The following is a 16196-nucleotide window of genomic DNA, read 5'->3' on the forward strand; positions in this document are numbered from 1 at the left end:
AATTTTTGGTTTTATAAAACCACATATTCGAAAAGCTATGATTGAAATGTATATTACAGGCTTACCTAAGGAAAGCTATTGTGCTTAATGAACTTTGATTAAAATATTCAAGATAAGATCGTTTTGGCCATTGATCTGAGGGAAACCTTTTGAATGTAATTGAAATTGTTTTCAAAAGCAGTAAGAGGTTAGGATGTCAGTATGAGAATCTGTATGTATTTAATCTGAGTTATTTGTATTTCTGAGACAGAAGGTTTCCTGTTAGGAAATTGAATGGAATGATCTTGTTCTTACACAATAGTAATTTAGAAAAAAAACCCTGTAAAAACAGCTTTGTGTTTCTTTGCTACGTTATAGTTATGCAGGACAATCTGTTCAAATCAGATGGTGTGTGTTATTATTCCAAAAGAGTGTAGAAATAAATCACGAAAGATTTCTTTTTTTCATTTGATTTATTTTGTTAGTTCAGCTCCTATAAAGGGTGCAGGAAAATGATGGTAACAGTCTTTCTTATCAGTTTCTGGAGTCACAGTGTTTTAGACTTTGTCCAACAAAAAAAAACAACAACAACAACACTTCAAACATTTACACGAAGGAAGACGAGCAAAAGGGAACCAATGAGGTGAGCAGAACCTGCTCCACCAACTCCTTCATTTCCCAGGTGTTCAGTTACCTCAGCAAAGAGTCATCAGCTCAAAGGTCAACATCCGAATTCCCCAATCCCACCCCAAACCCCCAAGAAACACAAAAAACTCAGCAACAAATACATATATATATAATTATATATAATATATATTTACTCTTTAAAAATAAAACTTCAGTCTGATGGCTAACATCTGTACAAACTACAAAAATAAAAATTTATATAAATAATTTATATGGCATAACAAACAAACAAAATTGAAATAAAACTACAACCTGATGCGCCCCCCCCCCTACCACCCATCCTCCTACCATTAAATATGTGATATTAAGCAGTGAATATACGATGTCTTGTTCTGTTTTTCCAGGTTCTACAGTAGCTACGGTTTTAGAGAATGCTCCATTTAAAGATTGACATTTGTACAAAAAATTTGTACAAAACAGAAGCTGCCATTTAAATTCTAAAATTTTCCCTGCATTTAAACTGGCAGTGATGTGGCCAATACTGAAGGATTGGCCTTTTTGTCAAGACACTAAAAGACAAAGATACAATGAAAAAAACGCCATAGCATGTGTCCTATGCTGTATACTGAGAGGAAGAGCACCCTTTCATTGTAGAATAAGACCCTCTTAGTGACATTACAAGTTGTCCTACCAATGACCTTACATAAAGGCATACATAATGGTACAAAGCAGCCAACAAGTGTTAAAAAAAAGAATACTCCCTTTCAGATTTAAAATTCCCTTTGAAAATAACAAGGCATAAAGGTTTCATTTGCAAACATGAAAAGCTTTTTAAAAGCAAAGACAAGAAGATGACAACTTACAACTTTACTGAGCATACAGCTTACATATTGTTTGAAAAAAAAAAGGTATTGATCTCACAGCTTTCTTCAAGTAACAACATAAAAACTGTGGCGGAATGAGCGACAACAAACATAATCTTGAAAGGGCAATTCGTCACAATGGCACTGAATGGATCGATATGTCTCCTGAATTGCACGGATGTTTGTAAAAAAGAGAAATCTGATTATGAAGATTTTGTTTTCAAATTGCAACTGATGAAAGAAAAGAAAACAGGCCTTTCAAAAGCTGCACGCCAATGACCACGCCAAAACGCACTCAGAGAAAGGCGTAATTAAATCCACTTTCTTTCTACATAAATAAAAAAAAAATCTACAAACAAAATATGCTCTGATCTGTGATATATAAAAGGACCAGCAAATAATGTTTAACTTTGTATTCCTGCTGGTTTGCATTTTTACAGTGCAAGTATAATTCACTAGGAGTTTTAAGGAGAACAAAAAATGAAATGACATGGCATTTGTCTTTAAAACCTGACAGGTTGCTGTATCAAAACATGTAGCTAATTGTGGTGTTTTATTAAGGAGCTTATGTTGAGGGAAGGAGGTTACTGCATATTTTCAAGGCAGATAATTTCAGAGTAGCAGCAAACAAAAAAAAACACTGACCTTTTTTTTCTCTCAATAAACTATCATTACACCACTTTTCTTATTTTTGTACATAAAATACATTTCTTTATCTATACAAAGAACAGTCCTATCCTCTTATACTTTATCTTTTACATAATAGAATACACAAGTTATACAGTACTCTTTTAAATAGCTTTTCCCTCTTTTTAGTATTAAAATATATATTTTATATATTCATAAAACAAGAACTTTTTAATAGTTTAAAATAAATTCTCTTGTCTGGGTGAGGTCTATTTACAGTTAATAGAGCAGAACTGGGGAACAGAATGTCCCACACAGTCAGAGGTGACGTCCTGGCAGAAAGGCCTAGTTGTCTTCAGAAGCCTGTTTACGTCGGCCACCTGGAAAATACCAAGAAAACAAACAAATTAAAGTAAACACAATTAACATTAGTAAAGACCAAGCAGCCATTGTTATCAATAAATGCATTTCCTCAAATGCCTATTTCTGTGTTATTATTATTTTGTCTATACTTCTACCTGGTTAATGTAAAACATTTTGCACTAGAGAAATATGACATTTATCATGTCCTTTTACTACTGTAAGATACTCCACTCTCAGTAGTCTTCCTCCATTAGATAATTACAAAAGTCCATTTAAAACTGACCAAATCAAATGATGTGTTAGGAGTAGTTCTAAATGCGCACAAACTTGTATGTAACAAAGGAGACACTTTTTTTTTTACTGAGGTGCAGAGTGCAGGCAAAAACCTAATTCATATATGCTTTATTGCTGTTACATGAACTGGTATTACAAAAGTAATATTGAGTATATTCAGTAGTCCTTTGTATGGAGCTGCCCATCATGTGATACATGCTAGTGTATCATTCCTGCATAACACATGCCTTACAAGAGTCACCTATTCCAAAGCGTAACCCTTTTTTTAAAAAAAAAAAAAGCTTACTGACCTAGTGTGTACTACTTTCTTCACATTCCAGGTCCTGAAGCTCCAAAGTGTCAGTCTTGGAAGATTCTGTAGTTTTCCCACAAGTCACATGAGATGTTTTTTGGGTCTCCTCAAAGCAGTCCAACTCACTATCTTCAAAGCCCTCATGTGTGTACCCCCTGTATGACCCAGGTAAGCTGGGGTGCACAGCAACAGTCACTGAAGCAGTGGCGGTAACCATAGTAACTGCGTTGCTAGGTCCCTGTACTCTGGTTCCTGCATTGTACATAGGGACTGTAGTCCTGTTATGATGGGTCCTGCTTCTGTACTGAGATCTGGGGCCACAGTAATTAGTCCTTCCTGGCCCCTGTGGTCTGTCACTGGGCAAATGTTGCCTCTTAGGTCCATGATCCTGATGAAAGTACTGCTTCTGATCCTGCTTTGCTATCTGAGAGCTGACAGAGGTGACAGAAGGTTGCCCATTGAGCTGGTCCTTCCTGCTGGTAATGTCCTGGTTTTCATTATATGGTTTTACCACCTGAAAAAGACAAGATGAAAAAAAATGAATCCTTGCCAGAACCAAAGATGAATTTAACCTATTTTTTCACTGTGGAAAAGAGTCAGCGTGTAACTACTGTAAGATCACAATCTTCTTCAAGTTTCTTTACCAAAAGCTGGGGCAATTTTGGAGCTTACGAACTAAACATAAACGCCAAGGCGATTATTAATCTGCAGTCTTCAAACTGACAGAAGGAAGATATGCTATGAAAAGATCGAGTCTATGACTTCTTTTTCATAAGCCTTGTGATGTATAATGAGCTCGGATGAGGCTTAGGTAGGGCACAGAAAAGGCAGAAGAAAGAGCTTGGCTCACCGTGAGTTTGGGGAAGCTGGGGCTCTTGCTGGCTTCCAGGAGGATGTGAGAGGCAGGTGCTGGGGGGATGATGTAGGCACTGCGATCACAGTATTGATACTCCTCCTCCCCCAGGCCTGACGTGGTGGTGGTCTCTGAGTAGTATTCAGAATCCGATGACTCGGAGAAGGCATTGTAGGGCTGTCCAGGTGGGTAGCGTCCTGAGTAAAAGCCGTGGTGATTCATGGGAGGAGGAATGGGCTCTGGGGATGGTGTGGGCAAACGGGTGCCATTGTCTGCTGGTGTCACCTCAGGAGGAGGCCCGATTATGGATAGCAGGACCGGCAGCAGGACCAGTCCATTCAGAACTCCCAGTACAGTTAAGATGGCCAGGACAGCAAAGAAATATCTGCAACCCCGAAAAAAAGAACATTTTAGTAAATCCCTTCCTGATAGATTCTTTAGCAAATTTACCATAACAGTTTCCTATTTGGAGAGATCTTAGTTTGACTTAAATCATAAGAGTTCAATTCATTTTTTTTTTCTTTTTTCCCCTCTGTTTTCCTTTCCTCGCATCCTCTCACTGGCTCCCTGACAAGCAGGAGAAATTCCTCGGCTCAAAATCCACAGCTTTTAGTTTCCCTTGGGGGTGCCCTCATCTATCACCGCAGGACTGCCACTTCCTGAAAATATGTGTTTACATTAATGTGCAGATTCTACAGGCCATGAGTATTCAGCCCTCCTTTGTCTGCCTTAACCACAGTTCATGAAAAATCATAACACCTTCCTCTTCTTGGCAGCTGTTATTGCAAGGTAACCTTCAAGAACTCACTTTCTACACTCCATGACATGAGTGCTACACATAGAATGCATTTGTGCTTACAGCTCCAGTCTCTATCATCAGCACAAATGGGCACAAGCCATAGTTCCTTGGCATAGGTCTAATCCGTTTTAACAATCACATTTTTACTGGTACAATGCAGGGCCAGTTGTTGTATATCTGGCTATATCTTGTTATTATAAGTGTATGCCTTGTGAATAATGGTTTTCCAGCGCAGTAGCAGTAACAGGGTGTCCTGTGTCGCCTAGTGAGGTTCTGCATTTTCAGCTGTTTACATAAATCCCATCCCTGGGGGTTTCAACTGACTTGCTCACCCATTAGGCCTTGATTGTTTATCTTCTAGTACAGGGGCGCTGACAATAATCTTGCTCACAGCTCTGGCATTAATAATCTATTGGATAATAGGCTGCAATATTAAGGCCTGTTCCTTGCCAGGAAATGGATCTGGTCAGTAATGGAACTGGTTTAAGTGTTTATACCCAAGTGGTAAAACACTGGAGAAGCACCTCCACAACCAAGCTGCTGTTATTTAAGATTTAGCAAGGCGCCAGAGAATCATTAATCCAGCGGGGCATAGAAAAAGCAGTTGCTTGAGAGGCCACTTAAAGTTCAGTCCTTCAAATGAGCAAATAGTGAATGGGAGCAAAACTAGTCAGAGGCTGAAAACTCCACTTTGTCACAATGTAATGAGAGAGAGTAAAGAAAGGAGAAAATGAGAGGAATCAGATTTTAAAGCTTTAAAAAAAAAACAAAGGCAAACAATTTCATGATAGTGATGCATGACGCTAAAAATCAATTTAGTATGAAACAGTCCAAAAATACTACAATGAATGAAAGGGATTGAAATAAATTACGTTACTCAATGTGTAGATAAGAAAAAGTATATTTCAAATCTGACAAAGCACTGTTGTTTTTCTATATAGACTTTAATCGTTGAATTAACTATTATGTTCCTATAACCTATGTTGATTACTCTATTTGCGCAGTGTCTACCATAATTGACTTTGTAGGACTGTAATTTAGTCTGTTTTTATCCTTCTGTGGATAGAAGCTGGAAGTGGGTTTATGTCACCACAAAAAAGATGGTGGATGTGGAAATTAGAGAGGGCTCATTCTGAAAACTTAGATGAAAGAGCAAAGTACCACCCACTGTCTGAGCTTGTGGTTCAAACTCTTGGAGGTAAGAGCAGACTTGCAAAGAAAGAAAAACAAAGAGAAAATAATGAATCCTGAAAACACGTGTCATCATTTTCACCAGACTACAGTCCCCATTCCAAAACCTAAATGTCACACTCCAATACCAGTGCAGATGTAAAGAGTAAGAAAACATATTGTTCACATTTGGTTCTAAAAGTTCCCTCTCCCAGAATAACCAAAACTACCTCCTATATGCTTGTCTGATTTTGTCTTCTCAGATAGTGAGGTTTCCTGATGTCTAAAAATAAAAAAAAACAGACACTCCTCCATACAAAACTAAGACCTAGGGATAGGCTTCTCTTTATGGATTTTCACAAAATGCAGTTAATATGTATTATAGTAATCTAATTTTCTCTGCCAGCATTCCGGGTCTTTGTCTGAGCCACAGCCCATCTTACTCAATACTAAATGGGATCTTGTGCAATTCAAATTCATTCATTTAAAATTACAGAAATCACTTAAAAGAAATACATTCCCTCAAAGCGTGTATACGCTCATTTCAAAAGACACACAGCACAGGGAGAACATAAAGATTTCGACAATTTTATATTTTACTGATCCAGCACTATCAGATCCACACAATCCGAGCACAATAAAGCAATACGTCACAGGAAGCCATTTCCTAAATTAGAGTTAACATTTTAAAATGTAATTTAAAAAGCTTAGAAATTCCACTTAGTTATAAACCCCTGCCCACCTTTCACAGCTGTTACATAGCTAGCCTAGACAGGCCCTCCTATTTATGTAAACAAAAAGGGCTAAGGTAAGCTGTTAAGGTCTTAGCAAAATTTGCCTATGAAGGCTGCAGTCTCACAGACTGTACTGCTGTGAAGTACTGTACTGGATCTTTTCCTCTTCCTCTCCACCCTTCTCACTTCGCCTCATTAACAAAACTATACGGACCCAGACTCTGTCACACACAGTTTTCTAACATTTCAGTTCTCATTCACTGTTTGGGCTATTAAACAAGTCAGTCCCTTAACATCACAGTACTTGGCATGCTGAAAGGGCACCAATGTGGACCAGTGGGTAAGGGGTCTGGATCTGTAACTAGAAGGTTATGGGTTCAAAGCCCAGCTGGTGTTGGACCCTCGAGCACAATACTTCACAACTTCGAGCTTGGACCTTCGAGCACAACTTGCCCCCCCAAAAAACAACAGTAGTACAGGGCTGCCCTCAGGTTACTAATGAATCGTGTAGCTTTTTAAAAAAATAACCCAGATATCACTTCAATTGAATTGCCCTCCTAATGGATTAGACCAGAAAAATGCCAAATCTTTATGAATCCAACCCTGAAGCATTTTAAATGATAAAAACGAGTGAGTGAAAAGGAAAAAAGATAAAACAGCCACCTTAAAACTGCCATCATCCACTTCCTTTTATTTATATAGAGAGGCCCTTATTCTGTAGCTATCCAGTGTGTGTAAAAAAAAAATCATCTTGTTTATTTTACTAAGTCAACATTCCGAAAATGGAGCGTGATTTATTTAAGCGGGAAAAAAAAACCTAAACTATCCGTGGGCCTCGGTTGGGCCAGACCTCCAAAGGAGGCCGAGTGTTAGGAATTCTGTTGTTTATATGAACTGTAATCTTTTCCATTCGGAGTTGGAGGTGGGAAGGGGGGTTTACTCGGAGTGGAGCTGCTGAGCTTATTCAGCTGTTTATTCTATGTGCCACCGAGAGGAAATGTTTACAACAACGTATTTATGCTATTCCCCTGCTAGCAGGACGTTTTTCTCTGTATCTAAACAGGACCTCCCAGAATGAATACACTGGCTTATGGTGCCATTGCCAACCCCACCACCACCAAACCACCCCCTTCTTTTTAGCTCCCCAAGCTTGCCTTTCTCCTTCTCTTTCTGTTTTGTGTTCCCTTCCTGGCAAAAAAAAAAGACTTATCACTTCACCATCTAACCCAAGTCAATCACTTGGAGAATGCCTGAGAAATGCGCCAAGAAGCCACCCTCACTGTATTTATTTTTTAAGCCCTGTTCTCCAAGTAAGCACTTTTATGTGACAGGATTGTTTGAGGTTGCTCTCAAGGTTGTGGTCTGTCTCCGTTGAGCTCATTTCATCTTAAAAAATGTTTCTATTTGCTTTTTTTGTACTTTTTCCTAGGAGGCATTTTTGTGGTGAAGAACTGCATGAGACATAGTATACTATTGGTTTAAACAGAGTTGACCAGTTCAAACCAAAGATGGGGTGGTGTCTTTGGCTTTCCCCCCCTCTTTTCTGCGGCTTTTATCTTGGGTTTAAAACTCACGGAGAGCTGGAGGGTGTGGTGGCGACAGCAGTTCTGGTGTGTGAACGTGACTCACTGCCCAGTGGGTAGTACACTTGTGTGTTTACGGGCAGCTGCTACACACCACTAATGTTTTCTCCATTTGTTGTGTACTACGGAGGAGAGTGACAGAGACAGGTGGAAGAGGGGGATAATACACCCAACACATTCCCACCTGCAGCTCCAGCCTGTTAACGAACTCCCCCTTGTTCCCCAGTGAAGACGACAACTGCTAATATTTTGCGGAACATGACAAACAAACAAAAAAAGGGGGGGGGCAGGATTATAATGACTTTAAAACAAGCCTTACCTCATGATGAAATCAAATTCAGAGCCTGCTAGCATAAGCACTCCCAGTAGTGTGGAAATGGCTCCATCCATCACTGGGGCAAACATATGTTCCAGAGCTACAGTACAGCGCAGATTCCTGTTTCCAATTGCTGTTAAGAAGCCCTGAAGGATTAAACCACAGGTTAGGATTGCATATGGATAACAGGCAGAAAGAACTACACTCTATGCACAACTGAATGCCTTCATGGGTTTTCATAATGTACTTCAATGTCTGTGAAGCCAATGAATCAGCCACATTACAAAACAACTATGAAATAAGGTTCAATTGGTTTGCAGGGGCCTAGAAGTACCTTCTATAAAATGGGGAACACAAAAAAAAACCTGACACAGCTTTGAAGCCTAGGGTTATTTTCTACTAAACTAGCCCTTTATGAATTCAGTCAAGGAACTATTTTTATTAATGAAGCAGAGTGGCTCAGTTGGCCATGAGGAACCTACCAGTGCCACATGGACTGTGAACTCCACACCAATCCCCACTGAAGCGATCAGGATGACGACAGGTATGGCACTCAGTTTAATTCCGATCAGCCCCATGATTCCAAACAGCTCCACCGTCATCATGGCCAATATGAATACCTGTGGGGTGGAGAGGAGGTTAACAACAAATAAAACCCTGTTCCTCAGCTCTTTTAAACTAATCTTACAAAACTTTATGTTTCATTAAAATGCATCAGTACACAAAACCCTAGCAAATGATTTCCCATCTATTTACATTAGGGTCTTTAAGGGACAAAATCAAACCTAAAGATAAGTATTTTAAAATGAGAAAGAACCCCAATACCCCCCCCTCAAAAAAAGCCTGGTTTGTTTTATAACATCAAAACATGCCTTTTGGGGTTTTAAAAATCGGAAACACACACTTTAAAATATTCTGAGCCAGGATGAATCGGCTTTGATGGTTACTGTACATTAAGGAGGATCTCCCTGCTTAGCATTCACGAAGCCGCAAAAGTTTGAAATGCCAGTTACAGTTCTGTTTTTTTTTTTACGGGTTTGTGTGTCTGCTTGGAAAAGGAGGAGACTGGGATCAATCAATCAGTGATTGTAACACTAGAAGGCAGAAATGAAAGCCAAGCTTTGGACATAGTTTGCAACCCTCCCTTCAGTTCTTTATCTCTGCCTCTCAGGGCCTATTTACATGGAAATGGCTTCAGACCTGACTGAAACAGTGTCAGGACTGCACACAGAAGGGCTGTGGTGAAACCTTCAGGATGCCACTGTCATCCGCACAGCATCAAATTACGCCTCCCCCAAGTGACTCCTGTCCCCTCACCATTCTTCCCTGCTTTCAGTTTCATGAAAATGACTGACACTATCAGACAAAAGACAATATGGCCCTTCATTAGTGCCTTGAATTCTTTTTTCTCTGGCTCCACTGTTTTAGCTTTATTTTTATTTCATGTTTTCCTCTGGGTGGTACTTTTTTTCTGTCGAAACTCCAGGCCTCAACAGCTTTGAAGTCAGTAGGAGTCCCAGCTTGGTCACGGTCAAATGGGAAATTTTAAAAAGCGTTTTATTGTAACTATGTGTGAACCGGAAAAATGCTGTGAAGCACACCCAAAGTACAAGGTATTATTGTGAGGTTTGCTTTCATTAAAAAAAAAACCAAACCTGTATTTGTTTTAGCTCAGCTTAAGGCTCATGGTTTTTGCACCTGAACCTGTTTCGAGCTCTCATTTTGGTAGGTGCTTGTGCTGGGATGTATTCTGTTTTCATTTCTGTCTCCAGGCCTTTCCTAAAGTCTGGAATTCTCCAGGCTTTTCCTGGCCTCCCCTTGCGAAACACAGCCCCACCAGCCACTGTGTGAAACGTTTCCCAGCCGCTCCACTGACAGTATGTCCCCTATGTCCTGATGGATGGGTTTGGCAGGCCAAGGTCGAGGCAGGGCCAATCTGTTCTGTCCCCAATTTTGACAAAGACAGTTTGAGGTAAAGTCTCTAGGGCTTTGCGCTTCTTTGCATTTCCTTTTCTAAGCAGAGTCGCCCTTATTAGAATAACAAAGCAGGAGCTAGCGCCCTCTGGCCAACCCACAGTAGCGCTCTCCAGAGAAGGTGCTTTTCACCACTAGCAACTCTAAATATAAGCCATGTAACACACTTACAATGATGCCAGCTGTCCAGGGGTTGAGCAGGAGGATGGCACACACCAGGAAGGTGCAGGCCAACACCACGCTAATGGAGAGCAAGAACCAATGACGAAGCCCAATGTACTGCTCCCAGAAGAGAAAGGGGTAGCCATTAGGGTAGTTGAGGATTCCCTTCCTGGAGAACTCATCGCAGATGGCACGCACACTCTCGATAGCCTCAATAAAGTCGGATGTCTGCCGCAAACCATTCAGGTAGAAGGGAAACTGGGCAAACTCCAGGGGCTCAGCAACAGGAACTAAGAAGAGAAGCAATGAAATGACGTTCAGATTCAATTCTTATTCTGCTCAGCAAACACATGAGGAACTGCCGCAATGTGGCAAAAGTTAAAAGAGACAAAATCACATATACTATACTTTGACACGTGACATATTCCAGACAAGGAATACGAGGAGGCATTTGGTGCATATAGAGTGATTTTACATCTAAACACATTCAAGGCAGGAAACATAGACTGAAAATGGATGGATGGATAAACACACATAACAGATCACATTCTGTAGATGGTAGGGGTCATTGTATTTTAACTATTTGCGTTTATATTTTCATTTTATTCTATTAATGGAGTCAGAATGGGAGTGAGCTTATACTAAATGCCCCCATTTCCTAATTGACTCTAACGGTGATTACTCAAAAGAAACACTTAATACACCGTTTTCAGTTTCCTGAACTACTATGTTTTTGTCGTACGTGGCTGAAATTCCTAAACCAAGGGTGGGGGTACAGGATCGTCACTTACTGCGCAGGTTCTCGCCGGTGGTGTCGTATTTGTCATGGATCCATTCGTGAGGATGGGGATCAAAGTTAGCCTGGGAAGCCGCATAGCCCAGGGGGTCGTTGCTGACCCAGACAGTCAGGTAGATATAGAAGGTGTCGGGGTTGATCAAGCCCTCCTCATCAACCAGACGCCTGGTGGTCAGCTGCATGGGTAGAAAAAGTGCATCAGTCAGAATGAGAGGAATACCCCTTCCTGATTGACAGCCGGGACGAGCTGTGTTAGGCATGACCGAACAATACCAAAGACAGGCAAAGGCAAGGGAGGTGTACACACCTGACTGTAGTTAAATGGATCTTTCTTGGCACCGGTCTGAATGAGAAGCTTGTATGCCAGGACGCCATCCTCAGTGCCGTTGCGGTAACTATCCTGTGTGATCCTGCCTGCTGCCCAATCGGCATCAAATGCTGCCTGTAGCCCTGTAAGGGAAGAGAAGTATTAAAATATGCTTCTAAGTTGTGTACGTGTGGGCCTAAGAATGAGACCAGCACCCTTTTTTTTTCCTTCCCTAAATTACAAAGTCTTAAGAAGAAAATGATTTCCACAGATTCTGTAATTATAGGGATACCCCCCCCCCCCAAAAAAAAAAGAGAAGGACTCTTTAAAGTCATGCCAGTTGATTAACAATTTTCCCTTTCCCTCTCCTTCTCATTCACTCTTGTTCCCTCCCCTTAATTCACCTTGTTATTAATTCTTAAATCCACAAGGGAACATGTCCTGTCCTACCCCACCCCCTTTGGCTTCTCCCTCCTGTAATCTGAGGAAGTGGCTTTGAGATCTCAGAGACATATTCAAATCCACCTCTCTCAACCTCCACCAGTCCCTGGGGCTTCGCTCCAGTTGTGAACTTTCACCACCAACCTCCAGCCCTCCTTCCTTCAGGTAAACATTCACACTAGCTCAACAGGCTGACAAGGCACGGTTTGTGAAAAAAAAGCACAACCGGCAACATATCTATTTAAATTAATTCCCCTTAAGGTTTTTCCACCATTTTTTCCATAAATTTTAAATCAATCCAATGCAATTAATTGAATTCATTGTAAATCAATGCCCATTTTCACAGTAAGTCAGGATGTATGGGTCACAAAAAATCTTAGGCTCTTATGTCAATGAAAAAAACTGTTTTCCAGCCTAATTGATAACAATTTTAAAAAGACATTTTCAGTGCTTTAAGCGCTATGCTAAAAAATCATTTTCAAGCTTCATATATTTTTTAACATCACACAGTTTTTACTCCTATCCGCCAAAGTGTACTCAATCAGCTTCTTTTAGTTTCAATGAAACAGATGATTGCAGATATTATATAGCATAGCAAGGGCTGCAAGGGAGAAACAGAAATCTCTATGCTGGTAATGTAAGGAGTCTTACCACGTAGCCAGTCCTGGAAATAGTGTAGCCACATTCTCGGCAGCTGCTGGTTGCTGTCTCGCACCACGTACTTCACGGAGCTGAAGCTTTTGTGGAGCTGCAGGAGCTGCCTCTGGGAGCGAGCATAGTCAAATCCCCCCATAGTCACCAGGTACATATTGTAGAAGGAGAAATATTTGAACTGGGCTGAGATGAAGTCGTACTCCTTGGTGTCACGAGGCACGATGTCCGTCAGGTAGAGTCCATCATGGACCATAGTGGTACCGTAGAGGCTCAAGCCGAGCAGTGACATGAACAGAACCACCACCACTACCTTCGTTTCAGTCTTGAGCAGAAGTGGGGCGTATTTGTCTCGTGCAAAGTCCGACAGGTTCCACCGAAAGAACGGCAGGGGCACGCACTCGCGGCCTTCTTTGGACTCGTCCACTTGGGCCAGCAGGTCCCTGGTGGAGCTGGAAGGGGTGAAGAGCTGGGAGCCATAGGGTTCCGGATTTGCGGGTACCACCACTGCAGGCGGGCTGGTGGAGATCTGGGAGGTGGGGGGAAGGATGGTGACGATGTGCTGGCCGGAGGCGTCACACTGTGTGAAGGCCTGCACCGTGGTGGTAATCTGAGTGCTGGTGGTGATGGTGGGGCCAGCGTAAGAGGAGGGAGGGTAGGCATGGTTATCGTTGGCGTCGGAAAACTCCTGCGGCTGTATCTGGATCACCCGGCTGGAACATGGGCTGTTGGGGACAGAGCAGGTGTCACCAATTGCAAACAAAACTATTCCTTCCAAAACACATCCTTCATATCATAAAGTATGTGATTGCGCATGTGAATACTGACCAAATTATTCTGCACATTAGTGCTCTTTTGATCGATTAACGACTGTATTATATTAAATACAAGCATGCTCAATTTTTTGTAACAGTTCATACCTGTAGAAACAGCAGAGAATGTCAAGCCTCTTATCCTCTCGACGGTGAAGATCCAGACTCAGAATGGCAGGAAAGACGAGGAGAACCATGGCGAAGTTGAAAACTACAACTATGGCTGCCTGTAGGGAACACAAACAGGAAGGGGTTTTAGGTGAGGGGGTTGAAACATCCAAACCCTTTCAAGTTGCCGCTGAATGCGGCACTCGGGCTGCGCTCCACAGAAAAAGCAAATGCCCTGGCAAGTGAAATCCACATCCTCGCAAATCCTAAGCGTTTCATGTGCAGCGCATTCAGGCCAGAAACGGACCCTAAATCACTTGCAACCCCCCCACAGTCAACAGAAACAATCATGAGAAAGGGGAGTCCCAGGGTCGCAGTGGGCCTGTGCAAGTCTGACACAGAACGGCTCCTCCCCACCCCCCAACCCTACTGCCAGCCCCTCAGGCTGACATTATATTCTGCATTATCAGACTCCAGACCACCCAAGGACAGGCGGGGAGATCACAGGGCCCACTCTGACGGCCCAGTGGCCCAGTGATATATTGGTATATTCTCTCATTTGATTATTTCTTCCCCTCCCACCTGAGTTGCGAGCTGTGGGAGCTTTTCCTACCGGTTTACGTCTGAGGATGAAACAGCGTCTCCCGGTAATAAAATGTGAAAGCCGGGGTTGGAATGAAGACAGTTTATCAAAGCCTTTCTCTCCTTTGTGCAAGCTGCACCCAACTGGCCAGAGAGTCGCGCACAAAAAGAAACCTTGGAATCAACCATTCCTTGATTTAGAGCCATATTTGCTTGTGCAGAATAAAGCCGCAGACGAATACCTGTAAAGAGAATGCACGCAGGGCAGGAATGGGAACCAGAGCAGCCATGAAGAAGGCAATCATGTTGTTGATTGAGGTGAGAGCCACACTCGTTCCAGTCCGTCTCAGGCATTCTCCTGTTCTCTCCTAGAGAAATAACCACACACATTTTACCAAAAGGAGACTCCAGGTTACGAGGCACTTCGGATAGTAATCCATGCGAAAGAATACAACCAAGTACTTAAATTAAGGCAGACAGCATGGCGGATAGGTTTAAAGATGCTTACCTTGAAAGGGATGCTGGAGCTCGTCTCTGTAAAAGAATGGGCCAGCAGAAACATGTCGTCCACTCCAATTCCCAAAGCAAGGAAGGGAAGAACCTAGCGGAGAGGAAAGTTAATTAGATGAAAGTGTTTCAGTCAATGCTACGCAGTTAGAATTCTCTGACAGACTAGTCAAGAGGGGAGGGCTCCAGGCATACCTGTGTGGTAGCTGCATTGAAGGAAATACCCAGCAGGGAACAAAGCCCCAGGCCAGCAGCTACAGACAACGCCACCAGCAGGACTCCCGCTAGCCCAACAGCTCCCTGAGACTTTGCACAGTCCCAACGCAGCATAGTCACACAGGCGTAAGCCAGCTGCAACACAGGAAAGAGGCGAATTACCATTTTGTGGTCTCATTAGGGCCCTCAGTTGCTTCCAACCTACAGAAAAAAGCTGGAAACTGACAGCATGCCTTCTACTCACCATGAGCAGGTACCCTCCTGCCACACGGATGACGCTGACATCAGAGAAGGACTTCATGATGTCATTCAGGGTGGTGGTAGAGAAGGCGTGGATGCTGTGGGATGAGTTCTGAGGAATGCTTTGATGAACCACCTGCAGGAGCAAGACGGAGGTTGATGTCACAGGTAAGACCAACATGTTCTGCTTTCAGTAAAGAACAGCTCTTATTTTACTCTCTCATCAAAAGATTTTGTATCTTTGAAAATGTGGCAGGATGTGGTGCCTCTTACTATTGCCGAGAAAACCTGACTCAAATCTGACTCAAGCCATGTGGTGAAGGCAAAATGGTGACATAAACAATGCCACATAGCCTGACAAAATATAATAAACGGCTCCTATAATTATGGGAATCATCTCTAATGGAAGATACATTTTTCAGGGTTTATTTTATTGGGTTAGACATATTATAATGGGAAGTCCCATCATGTCGCTTGTATCATGTTTTGGCATCAACAACTGAAATATGAAGAATAATTTCATGTTTGATGTAGTGCTTAATGGACTATTACTATAAAGAATCGATTATGGTACGAAAATACCATTACTAGACTTGACATATGGACCATCGCTATGCAGTAAAGCTCTTCACGTAAAGCTCTTCTCTTCAAACAGCAAGAAACAAGGTAATTTGGAATCATGCAAAGCCTGACAACTAGAAATAATGACCACAGAAGCCAAAGGTCAAGGGGGTTGAGGGTCAAATTAGATCACATGGTCTCCCAAGCCACTCTATCACCACCCTGAATGGCCTACAGCCTTGGGGGAATGGAGCGCCCTCCACTTTGTTTTTCCAGCAACGCTGTTCGCCCCATCTAGCACCTTCCCCTTCTCCTTCCTGAACAGGCTTTGCTCGGGGC

The 16196-nt window shown here is 42.1% G+C and overlaps 1 protein-coding gene across 1 annotated transcript in view; it reads right to left on the reverse strand.

Moving 5' to 3' along the window:
* Positions 1-433: 433 nt before the first annotated feature.
* ptch2 (patched 2) overlaps positions 434-16196 on the reverse strand; it is a 35699-nt gene continuing 19936 nt past the window's right edge. The window contains exons 9-22 of the mRNA XM_088598115.1: positions 15301-15432; positions 15036-15191; positions 14842-14934; positions 14576-14701; positions 13752-13870; positions 12832-13556; positions 11740-11882; positions 11428-11608; positions 10646-10926; positions 8983-9120; positions 8504-8646; positions 3896-4283; positions 3044-3559; positions 434-2476 (exon numbers count right to left, since the gene is read on the reverse strand). Coding sequence (XP_088454241.1) covers positions 3044-3559; positions 3896-4283; positions 8504-8646; positions 8983-9120; positions 10646-10926; positions 11428-11608; positions 11740-11882; positions 12832-13556; positions 13752-13870; positions 14576-14701; positions 14842-14934; positions 15036-15191; positions 15301-15432 — 3141 coding nt within the window. The 3' untranslated portion in view covers positions 434-2476. The remainder of the gene's footprint in view (positions 2477-3043; positions 3560-3895; positions 4284-8503; positions 8647-8982; positions 9121-10645; positions 10927-11427; positions 11609-11739; positions 11883-12831; positions 13557-13751; positions 13871-14575; positions 14702-14841; positions 14935-15035; positions 15192-15300; positions 15433-16196) is intronic.

Source organism: Lepisosteus platostomus, chromosome 11, assembly GCF_059453375.1.
Source record: "Lepisosteus platostomus isolate fLepPlt1 chromosome 11, fLepPlt1.hap1, whole genome shotgun sequence".
In the NCBI taxonomy this organism is placed as follows: domain Eukaryota; kingdom Metazoa; phylum Chordata; class Actinopteri; order Semionotiformes; family Lepisosteidae; genus Lepisosteus; species Lepisosteus platostomus.